Raw genomic sequence first — 12,419 nt, forward strand, 5'->3', positions numbered from 1 at the left:
GCGTGTCCTCACCAGTGCTGGGTACAGGGGGACAATCCCTTATCTGGAATGAGTTCCCTGGTCCTGCTGGCCGCACAATTGCTGACACAGGCCAGGATGCCACTGGCCTTCTTGGCCACCCGGGCACACACTGGCTCATGTTCAGCCACTGTCACCAGCACCCTCAGGTCCTTTTCTGCTGAGCAGCTTTCCAGCCACTCTGCCCCCAGCTTTGTGGCACTGCCTGGGGTTGTTGTGGCCGAAGTGCTGGACTCAGCACTTGGCCTTGTTAAATGTCATGCCCACTGGTCTTGGCCCATCTCTTCAGCCATTCCAGCTCCCTCTGCAGAGCCCTCCTACCCTCCAGCAGATCAACACTGCTGCCCACCTTGGTGTCATCTGCAAACGCAGGTGCACTCAATCCCCTCATCCAGATCATCAATAAAGATATTAAACAGGAGTGGCCCCAATTCTGAGCCTTGGGGAGCCTCACTGGTGACCAAGTGCCAGCTGGATGTACATCTGGTCCCACCACTCTCTGGGCCTGGCCATCTAGCTAGTTCTTTGCCTAGCAAACAGTGTACCTGTCCACACCATAAGCAGCAAGTTTCTCCAGGAGTATGCTGTGGGAAATGGTATCAAAGCCTTTATTAAAGACTAGAGATGTAACATCCATAACTTCCTTCATCCACTAAGCGCATCATAATATCAGTATCCAAGCTGAATTTCCATTCAGATATAGAAGCCTTAAAGTAGTATGCCCTAGACAGAACTGTCTACATTTTTTCATGAAGTAGCTCTGTATTTTTCTTATCTCTTAATAGAATTTTTAGCTTATAGATTGAAATTGATGGATATAGGATATATATCTTCAATTTCCATGCTGACTACCTCATGTTAATGGTCATTTGGTTACCAAATGTATACTTAAGTTATTGGTGATGAGAACAAACTTCTTAAGGTGATTTTGTGAGGAGTAGTGTAATTCTACTTAAAACCCCAATCTTAAAATCTTATATTATGCACTACTTGAAACGCAATGGCGATGAACATTCTCTGGAGTTCACAAATCTGTTCTTTTGCTACCCTCTGCTGGACATAAGGGAGAAATCCATTGAAAAATACTTGGGTTTTCTTAATGGAAGGAAATGTTAAAGTTAGAATTTTTTCTTGTAGTACAATGACACTCATATGAAGAATTATATCCAACAGACTATTATAAAGAAAGGAGTGTGCAAAAAGCCTGCCTGTCCCCCATTTTGGTTTTTTTAAATTTTTTTTTTCTTCAAATATTCATCTGGTTTTATCCCTCAATGATCACTCTGATCATGGTCGAAAAGAGGAAATTTCTAGTTTCCAGAGTTAGAAATTAAGAGAAAGAATAACAGTAAGTTTCTGTGGACTTTTCAGTTGAAAGATAGCTGTTGCTGCGCTGTCTAACCTGCTAGCTTTCCAGTTTCCAGTGATACCCATGCGTTGCATAGACTTGGAGTGCTTCTGAAGTAGAAAATACACTGTGCCAGAAAAATCTGAGATTGAGAACCTCAGATATCATTCTGCCTTTTTAGCCTGAGGATCAGTAGCCAAATAAATTACTGATCTATTGCTATTTAACTCATCAAGATAATACTACTTATGATAATCAGTTTTCCAGAACAGTGTCTTTTATTTTAGCCTTGAGCTCAATTTTTAATGAGGATTCTTGGGAAATACAGAAAACTTTTAATATAAAAATAGTGTTTCTTGTGATATATGCAGCCAAAAGGAAGGGTGGGAATGTGGTTTTGCAATGAGAATGTGGATTTTACCACAAGAAACAAAATTATTAGTTTATAAATTTCAAACTCTTTGCCTTATTCCTAGAAATACAATAATTTTCTATTATTTTTTTTAATGTGTTTGAGGCTGCCAACTCTTAGTAAGCTGAAGCTTCAGGTCTCTCAAATTTTTTAAGTCTTTCTTATGAGGCCTGAAAAATGTTCCATAACTTGGTCTGTTTAATTTCTGAGACTGAGTGTATTGTCGTATTTCTGAGACTTTTAGTTTCCATTTAGAGACCATTCCATTAGCTTTCACATTGCCGTTTCTACTTCCCTTGTGTCCGGTGTGTATACTGACATGTGGCGCTAAACATGTGTGCTTGTATTAGCTTGGTAATGCTGCTGTGATGGGGAGATGACTGCAAAGAGGACTTGGAGAATGGTTAGTATCTCTGTTTGTAGGAGGTATATGTATGTGCAATACTTGAAGGCTGTGGGCTTATTTCTCACTCTATCTAAGTTAGTGAAAGATGAAACTTAGATCTCAACTGAAAACAAAACTAACCCCTCCCAAAACTGCAAACGTACGTTTTGGGTTTTTTTCTCTTTATGAACTGCACTGTTAAGTAAGTTATGGTTCTCATCAGAAAGACTTGCAAAAGCTCCAAGCAATGCAGGAAAGGACACATTCCTCAGTCAGCTGACTGTTAAACTGTTTTTCATCTATGACTACACACTTCTTGACAACTTACTCCTACTTCATCATCTGCTTTCTAGTGTCTCCACAAAGCATAACTGTCATCTAGGAATTCTAGCTGCTGTGGCTCTCACATATTATTTACTACGTGCTTAGTATGTAGTATACTTACATGTATATGTAGATCTTTATATCTCTATATCTAACAAAAGAGGTATACTTTCTCTAGATAAAAATATTTAGTACTATGTACTTAGAGGATTCTAAGCACTGCAGTTTTTGTAATGGGAGCTCTGTGGTGGCTCCAAAGTTGTATTTCTCCAGTGACAAGCTCACTGACGTAATGACTTCTGCAAAGCATTTGACACTGTCCCGTACAACATCCTTGTCTCTAAAATGGAGAGACATGGATTTGATGGCTGAACACTTGGTGCATAAACAGTTGGCTGGATGGTTGCCCTCAAAGGATTGTGGTTGATGGCTTGATGTCCAAGTAGAAAGCATTCGTCAAACAGGGATTGGTATTGGGACTAGTGCTTTTTAACATCTTTGTCAGTGGCACAGATGGTGGGATCAAATGCACCCTCAGCAAGTTTGCTGACAACATTGAGCTATGTGGTGCAGTTGATGCGCTGGAGGGCAGGGATCCCATCCGGGGGAACCTTGACAGGCCTGAGAGATGGGTCTGTGCAAACCTCATGAAGTTCAGCACGGCCAAGTACAGGGTCCTGCACCTGGCTCAGGGAAATCTGAAGCACAAATACAGGCTGGGCAGAGAATGGAGTGGGAGCCCTGTGGGGAAAGATTTGGGGGGTGCTGATGTGGATGAGAGGCTGGACAGGACCCAGCAGTGTGCGCTCGCAGCTCAGAGACCCACCTGCATATCCTGGGCTGCATCCAAAGCAGCATGGCCGGCAGGATGAGCGTGGGGATTCTGCCCCTCTGCTCTGCCCTGGTGAGACCCCACCTGCAGTGCTGCATCCAGTAATAGGGTCCCCAACGTAAGAAGTACATGGACCTGTTGGAGTGAGCCCAACAGAGGTCCAACAGGAGGGAGTCACAAAGATGACTGGGGGACTGGAGCACCTGTCCAATAAAGACCAGTTGAGAGAGTTGGGACTGTTCAGCCTGGAGGAGAGAAGGCTCTGGGGACACCTTATAGCAGCCTTCCAGTACCAAAAGGAGCCTACAAAAAAGCTGGAGAAAGACTTTTTACAAAGTCATATAGTGATAGAACAAGAGGGAATGGCTTTAAATTGAGAGTAGGTTTAGATTAGATATTATGAAGAATTTCTCTACTGTGAGGGTGATGAGGCACTGGAAGTAGCTGCCTGTAGAAGCTGTAGGTGCCCCATCCCTCGCAGGGTTCAAGGCCAGGTTGGATGGGGCTTTGAGTGAGGTGGCTTAGTGGAGGGTGATCTTTAGTATTTTTTTGCACACAAGCTATTCTATGATTCTATGCTAATGGACTTCCTCTCAGAGAGGAGCTTCCTCTTCATAGTCTCCTGTGTCATGATATTATTGAAGTCCAGTTTGGAGACTGGTTAGTCTTATCTTACTTTCAGACCAAAGTTGTTTCAAAACTGTTTCATGTAGCCCTCACTAGGAGTTAGCAACAAGTCACATGAGTCTTGTCTATGTGCATGTATAGAGTAACAGTGTCAATTCATGTACTGTTAAGGTCTTTACTATCTACTGAGCATGAGAACCAAAAGAGTAATCTTTCTCCCATAAAGGACTTTAGAAAGGGGGTGCAGCTCAGATGGCTTCTCCAGCTGCAGCTCAGTAGGAGATTGGATTGGACTTCATCCAAAGGCAACCAAACTATATCAGTTCAGCAGTCCTAGTTGTTTTTACCCTTTCTTTAACCTAAAGTCAAGCATTTGGCTTATCTTGTAGCTCCCATGCCAGTGTAATTGTTTATCCGGTGTCATGCAGGTCAAGCATGGCTATTCTGTCACTGAGACATGCTTCCCTAGACTTTAAGTACAGGAAATGTGTATAGTGAGGCTTAGCCACATTGTCAGGCTAAAAGAACATTTACTTCAGTGGTTAAGAATTATTTGTATTTAAGTAACTTTATAGTTACTAAAAGGTTGTTTATTTTCCGGACAGGAGATGGCTCCACCTTACCATGATCAAGAGGTATCAGTGTTTCTAACACTAGGTGGAAGTGGTCAGCACATCTCCCACAGTTGTGTTTAGACCCCCTGGTTTAAGCTATGAGCCATAGGGAAATGCTTTTAAGTAGGAAAAAGATCTGAGTCTGAATATGGAAACACAAACAGAATGGTTGTATGCTGATCCAGATATGAGGCACATGTGTGTCCTCTTCACTTAAAACTATCTTGGCTGAGCATTTCACATAGTGGTTGGACATAAGCCTTGGGTAAGTGTAAGTATCCTGATAACTGAACCATCTTGCAGAAGGGGTTTAAATAGAAGCAGAAAAGAGAAAACTTATTTCCATTGCTATATCTAAGCTTAGTTAGTGTTGTAAATGTATCTTTTGCTTCTTTTCCCCTACTGTTTTCCTAGTTGCTTGTCTGATAAAGGGTATTTTTATCTAAATGTAAATGTCAAACAGCAGATGTGGTATTGCACAATGTATCATGTAGGTACTAAATTAAGGCTTTCAGTATGGAGTACACCACTACTCACAATATTGCAGTACTTCAGGCAAGTCTGAGGGACAAAAAAGTGGAAGCTACAAAGGACAGTTTGGAAAATGGTACTGGAAACTGTAAGTGTGTAGAAAGTGTCTCCTAGAAACCACATTAGCATTGATATGCAACGGGACACTGAAAAAAGTGACAGAACCTTAAGAGATTAAACCTAAGCATGTTTGCCTGAAAGTTTAAACGCTGGCATTGAATTTTTCTTAGTCAGTTTTATTTAGTGTATCTCAAAAGTCAAAATTGTCTGTGCTATCATGGAAACTGATCCCAGATTTGTTCTTTAAATTATGGCTGAAATCAATCAGCTTGAATATCTAAGGAAACTTCAGAAATTCCATGAGTTTGTGTCTTCTATTTTAAGTAAGATGTCTGCCTTCATATGTCTTGTTAGGTGCACATGAAAGTTACAAGGGACTGAATCTTTTTGTATAACCAATGTTTTCCATGTTGGATGAGCAAACACTGTGTAATCAGTGGAGAACTCACTTTTTGATCCATCTTTGAGATGGATTTGGACCTGACAAGAAGCTTTCCATGTTAAACCAGAATGTATTCCCATTTGACTCCGAGATAAAAGCCTATGATCTGGATATCTGTGGCCTGCAAGCTTGCTCTAGATTGTTTTCACACAGCCTCTTTTGTGTAGACAAGCATCATGTAAAATTTTCAGACGTGATTCAGTAAGGATACTGATTCTCATCTTTCATTTGATTCAAAGACGTTTGCCTGTCTAACTTGATTCTGATACTAGTGTCTTTCTGTTTGTCAGAGAGGAAAACAAAACTCCTTCCTATTTCTCCTTTTGGAATTCTTACCATGGTTTTACAGGTTAGACTCATCCCTGACATTTTTCTTCTACTCATGGAATGTGTAGTAGATGGCTCTCACTGGTGGAGTATGCAGCTTCTCACTGTGAAATGAAGTGCATATAAGTAGAACCTGTTTGAACCTTCATCAGCAAGATAGAATAGATTTTCTATATGGCATTTTGTTGCAGCTGTGTTCTTCCCAGCTGAGTCTTCAGACTCAGCTTCGGATCCAGGTGCAAGTTCTATGGCTGATGTGCAGTTCAATAGACTGAAATACCAAGATTCTTTTCCTTAGAGCAGTCTAAGCAAATCTGAATTTTTTTCTATTAATAAATCTGTATTGATTAGCCATGCTTAAGTGGTAGTGGGTGGTTTGATATCTCTCATAAAGTTTGGGGTTTTTTTCTGACTGATTTCTCAATGATTTGCTGGCATCTGACTTTGTTTAAATTTGCTAGAGTTATGGTGAACGGTGAGCTTCAGCAAGGTAATCATAGAGCAGAGGAAAAAGAATATTTATTGCTCCACAGTCAGAATTTACATGACTTCCTCAATACACATATGTAGCTTTTCTGCAAGCTCTTTTAAGCATCCGATCTTTTGGATATAGTATATAGACTGGTAAAATAAGATTAAGGTTTGCCTGAGTAATCTTCTGAGACTTTTGGAAAGAACACAGTTTACTCTTCATCTTTGGTTTCTAATAATGCAAAAAATTAGTGGTAGTTCTGTCAAATCTCTGACAGTGACTTATCTTGAATGAAAAGATTTGTTTCTTTCCTTGGCTCTTTGTTTTTTGGAGGTAAGTGAACTAATTTAAACAGGATTTTAAAAATCAAAATTGTAACAAACTACTGAGGCAAAGCTTTAAATAATCAAAGTCTAGAAGAAGAGGAGCTTCAAAAGCAACAATAGGGCATTGAGGTGTTTAACTGTAGGAAGAAACACCAGTTTTGAAGAAGTCACTTTTCTCATGCCTTTATATGGGGATACAATTTGTAAGATGATACTTTTGTGTCAAAGTTTGATTTCTAGTTTCTAATATGATTTTTCTCTGTATACTATCTTGAATCTGTTTGAATGCTTTACACTGGATACCTGTCAGGTACATCTGGCTCTTCTTTGGTTAGGAAGAGCATTCATAACTCTTTTCCAGTAGGCTAGATACACTGTCTTGTTTGTAAAAAGGAGCTGTTTCTCCTATTCCAGAGTTCATCACAGATGTCTGTGGCTGAAATCCTAATTTTTGCCAGTGCTTTTTTTTTTATAGGCATACTAATCCTACAAGTTAATTCTTCAGTGACTTGTGGCAACACAAAGGCAACATCTACAAATGTTACTGTTTAAATGGAATTGCTCCTACTTCAGACGTCAAAAGAATGATATATTGGCACTTAGAGATGTCTGCCTGCTCCTGCCTTCTTCACTTACAGCCCAGGATTTTCTTAGGACTGAGGTTTCTATATTTCTGGGAATTTTTGTTTCCTTCGGACCACATGGCTTGTCCTTGCATTTAGTGTCCATCATGTTAACTTAGAAGACAGACTCTTCTTTTAAAGAGCTGTACCAAGAAGTGATACTGGTATGTTCTGTTTGGGAGAATCATGTTGCTCCAGTTTTTAGTTCTTGCACATGCCCTCATTCAAGCTATTATTTGTTATTTCAGTTTTTATTTTTCATCTTGAGACTGAAAAAATCTAACATTTTTAGGGGCTTCCATTTGAGAGGATAAGTTAACCATTTTGATGGTGTTTTGCATCTCTGGTTTCAGCTGGAGTGAGGCTGAGATGAAGGCATAGTTCTACTTCGGATAGGTGCTCAGGAAATAAAATAAGACTTAGAAGTGAAATTCAGTACAGAGCTTGTGAATTAGTATGTTGTGCCTGAAAACTTTACTCGCAAAATCACTTTTTTCATTTCAGTGTTTGCTGTAAGAACAGACACTTGAACAAGCCAGCTAAAGACAGAAAAGTGTTTTTGCTCTTTAGGGTATGCAGTGAAATATTCTCAGTGAAGTTTCCATTTCTTAATTTAATTTTTTTTTTTGAATTACATTTCCCACTCTAAATGTTGTAATAGATACCTTCCTCACTGCTTCCTTTGTCTTCTGTGAAACTTAAAATAGAATTATTTTCAGACAGAGTTTTTAAGTCTTATAAAAAAGAAGTGAAATCCACATCACTTTAATTTATTGTTGACTTTTAATAGGCTGGCACAATTTTTTGAGTAAAACTGCCCTGTTAACAGATGTTCAGCTGTGGAAGGATGCTAAGGAGTCCTTCCAAACTGAAGCAGGACATAGTTTTCTAATTCTCTATTAAGGGCAAAGTGAATTAGGAGCTGATGTTTGGAAGGAATAATACCTAGAGAATATAAAGTGTCCTAATCAAGCTATTTTTCACAGAGTCACAGAACAGGTCAGGTTGGAAGAGACCACACTGGGTCATCTGGTTCAACCTCCCTGCTGAAGGAGAGTCATCTCAGAGCACATTGCACAGGATTGTGTCCAGATGGTTCTTGAATGTCTTCAGTGAGGGAGACTCCACAACCTGTCGTGGCAACCTGTTCCAGTTCTCAGTCACCTGCACAGTAAAGAAGTTCTTCCTCATGTTCAGGTGGAACTTCCCTGTGTGTCAATTTGTGCCTGTTGCCTTTCATGCTATTGCTCGGCATGACCAAGCAGAGCCTGGATCCATCCACTGACACCCTCCTTTCAGATACTCACAGACGTTGATGAGGTCCCCTCTCAGCCATCTCTGCTCAAAGCTGAACAGGCCCAACTGTCTCAGACTCTCCTCATAAGGGAGATGCTCCACAGTCCCCTAATCATCCTTCTAGCCTTCTGCTGGACCAGCTCCAGCAACTCCATGTCTCTCTTGTGCTGAGGAGCCCAGAACTGGACACAGCACTGCAGATGTGCCTCACCAGGGCTGAGTACAGGGGCAGCATCACCTCCCTCCACCTGCTGGCAGCGCTCTTCCTAATGCACCCCAGGACACCACTGGCCTTCTTGGCCACCAGCACACACTGCTGGCTCATGGACAGCTTCTTGTCCACCAGGATCCCCCAGTGCAGGATCCTGCATTTGCCTTTGTTGGAGTTCAGACAGTTCTTCTCTGCCCATCTCTCTACCCTGTCGAGGCCCTTCTGAAGGGCTGCATGGCCCTCTGGGGTATTGGCCCCTGCTCCCAGCTCTGTGTCATCAATGAACTTGCTGAGGAGGCATCTGCCCCTTCGTCCAAGTCACTGATGGAGAAGTTCAACAATACCAGGCCCAGTACTGAATCTTGTGACACAGTAGTGACAGGCCTCCAGCCTTGGGTCACAACTCTGGGATCTGCCCTTCAGACAGTTCTCAGTCCGCCCCACTGTCCCCTCGTCCAGGCCACACTTCCTAGTTTGTCTATAGGATGTTGTGGAAGACAGTGTTGAAAGCCTTGCTGAAGTCCAGGTAGACAGTATGCACTGCTCTTCCCTCATCCATCCAGGTAGTTGTCCCATCATAGAAGTCAATCAGATTGTCTAAGAATGATTTCCCTTTGCTGAACCCATGCTGACTTCTCTGATTGCGTTCTTGTTCTCCATGTTGATAGAGATGGTATCCAGAAGGAGGCACTCCATCACCTTTCCAGGGATTGGGGTGAGGCCTGACTGGCTAGTAGTTCCCTGGGTCCTTCTTACCCTTTTTGAAGACATTCTTAATGAGAATAATCTTAGAAAGTACAGCGGCACTATTTGTGATTTTTTAAAATTAAGTAGGTTAAACAGATAAATTTTCGAAGAATCTTTTCTGTGTATCATGTCTCATTTATGAAATTGTAGATGCTCTATTGTAATGTATTTCAGAACATACAGACTCTGGTTATGTTGCTTCAGGTGAGCAAATAGTGGGGCAATAGGTAGAATGTTTAACTTTTTTTTTTATTTCTGATCCTAGCTGATTATAAAAAATGCAGCAATAACATAATGTTACATCAATTTATTTAATTAAATAGAAAATATTAATTTAATAATGTATATATGTAAAAATTATTTTTTAATCTGTTTCTTGGTATGAGTTGTCAGAGTTCCAAAGTAGTTCTATATCAGGTTGGTGTATGGAGTCCTATTATACTTAATGAGTTGAATAAACTTGGTGTCATATCATCTCTCTGAACTTAAATATCCTCAAAATGTACTTTTAGGCAGCTGCAGTGAGAACAAAGAAACTGGAAGAAAGCATTGAAGCAGAGAGAGCAGCTCATTTAGCATCCAATTTTGCTTCAGAGATTATCCAGGTAAACTTTTTGTTAAATATTTCATAGAAGTTTACAGTAAAACAGTTGAGGAAGTTGTGAAGGTACAATGCTCCAAAAACTGTGAAGAACACTTGCTCCAGGGAAAACCCTGAACAGATTTATTGCAATAAGTGTCAAAATCATAAAAAATAATATATAAAAGGACAGAATAGAAGAATATCTGCTTTTCAGGGAACTTTAAAGTTATTAGAATAAATAATAGAATAAGATGTCACATTTGTAAGTTTGAGAATTGCCACTAGCATTTGAAGTGTGAGGGTAAAGGAAATGTTTCACAGTAGTTAAACACTACACTACTGTTTAAATATCCTGCCCTGTATCTTCTGAATGGCCACTTAGAGCAATTTGGAGATACGGTGTATACATCCGACTTCTCTAGGAGTGAGAGTGTAATGCATCCTGAAACTGCAGTTTCAAACATAATTTCTCAGAGTACATTTCATCTTCAAAGTTATGATACTTGCAGTTACCAGTAAAGATTGATAATATGAATAATAGTGTTGGACTCAGTAAAATAATTATGGTTTATTAAAAAAAAAAGTTTGAAAAAATTAAATGGTGATTGCTTAGTAATATCACATTAGTTAACAAACTTACTGGACTTTCGAAAAACTAAGCAAAAAAGAAGGGAATTTGGTATCTTTTTTTTCCTATTTTCCGAGTAACAAAAATAAGCATTGCCATTCTTCAATTCTTATTTTCTTGATCTTCTGTATGTGCAGGCACTTAAATTTTAAAAGTGATAATTAAACTAGTAGAAAATATTTAGTTTGCCTAATTTCCTCTCTGTTGCTGCAACATACAAAGGAACTGAGAGGATAACATTCCTTAAACTTAGACACTTACGTTTTTTTGGTGAATAACTGATAAAGTCTTTTTCCTTGTTTACATACATGTATAAGCTAGAAGTGTGCTTTGTTCTGAGAGGAAGTGTAGTCTTTATTGTTAGTCCCACACTTCATGAGTCTATTTAAAAACTAGAATTTCCCTGGAAAGCTTCAGTATTAATAAGAACTGAAAATGTTCAGACACCTCTAGACCCCTCCAAAGGAGAAGGTAATTTTCATCATCATATCTATTTGTCTCTGTTTTGAACCTCATGTATTCTTATATTTTTATATGTGTTCAATGTTTTTTACATGTATATGCTTCTATATCGAATTAATAGAATATACTCTACTGTAAAGCAGAACAGACCATAGAACAGCACTGAAGATCATGTTAGTGTTTCCTAACTTGCTTTAATTGCTTTTTATCACTTGGTGTAGTTAAGAGTTCAAGAACTTGAAGAAGCTGTGCATGTGGAAAAGGACAGACGAGAAGAAGCTCTTTCAGATTTAGAAACGATCAAGAAAGAGTTCCAAGGGTTAGAAAGTGCATATGAGAGAGAAAAACACAATGCCCAAAAGAACTTGGAAAAACTCAATGTGTAAGTTTCCCTTTAAATTAATTGTAAAATGGCAGTAGACAGCTTGATTACCACTTATAGTTTACATTTATATAGTTTTCAGTCAGTATGAAACAACTAAATCTGATGCTATTTCCCAAACCAACCTGAAGTTCAGAACCTGGTGTTACATTAATAATAGGTCCATATCAGTAACCATATGGGTGGGTAAAGAAAATAGCTGATCTGTAACTGATTATTTGCCAAAGCAAAAATGTTGGAAAAGATAGTTATGACAGGGTCCTGTTTCCTGTGTGCTTGGGAGGAGTGTAGGAAAGCACACATGGCAGGGTTCCAACAGATTTTTTTCTTCTGTATAGACTTACATTTTTATGAAAATATTATTTTCCACTTTAACGAGCTAGATCAATCTTTAAGACTCCTGTTGAGAAGTTGTGTATCATTTGTAGTGGTGAATCTTCATTTTCAGCTTTTGAATGATTGTGGAAAGTGTTAACTAGCTAACGAAAATAGAAGAAGGGACGATGTGTACGAGAGCAGATGAAATTACCTGGGATTCCTTTCCTACTCCGCACAATCTGCTGTGTCCGTGGTAACAGATGTTTTTTGGAAGAAAGGTTTTGCTATATTCCCTGGGCAGAGATAGGATACACTGTACCGAGTCTTCTTCCTTGGCTGAATGAAGTTTATATTGGGGTGAGAAAATGTCAGGAAGAAGAATGGTATTGCAAGGCAGAGAACTGAGGAGTAGGTGAAATAAATGATAGTAGTTCATGAAATTTAGGGAAAG

The 12,419-nt window shown here is 39.5% G+C and overlaps 1 protein-coding gene across 2 annotated transcripts in view; it reads left to right on the top strand.

Annotated features, from left to right (window-relative positions):
• CCDC171 (coiled-coil domain containing 171) overlaps positions 1-12,419 on the top strand; it is a 155,176-nt gene that overhangs the window by 16,225 nt on the left and 126,532 nt on the right. For both annotated transcript variants that reach the window (XM_017732890.1, XM_017732891.1), the window contains exons 6-7: positions 10,108-10,200; positions 11,490-11,650. In XM_017732890.1, the coding sequence (XP_017588379.1) occupies positions 10,108-10,200; positions 11,490-11,650 (254 nt within the window). The remainder of the gene's footprint in view (positions 1-10,107; positions 10,201-11,489; positions 11,651-12,419) is intronic.

The sequence above is a fragment of the Corvus brachyrhynchos genome, unplaced genomic scaffold, assembly GCF_000691975.1.
Source record: "Corvus brachyrhynchos isolate BGI_N302 unplaced genomic scaffold, ASM69197v1 scaffold194, whole genome shotgun sequence".
In the NCBI taxonomy this organism is placed as follows: Eukaryota; Metazoa; Chordata; class Aves; order Passeriformes; family Corvidae; genus Corvus; species Corvus brachyrhynchos.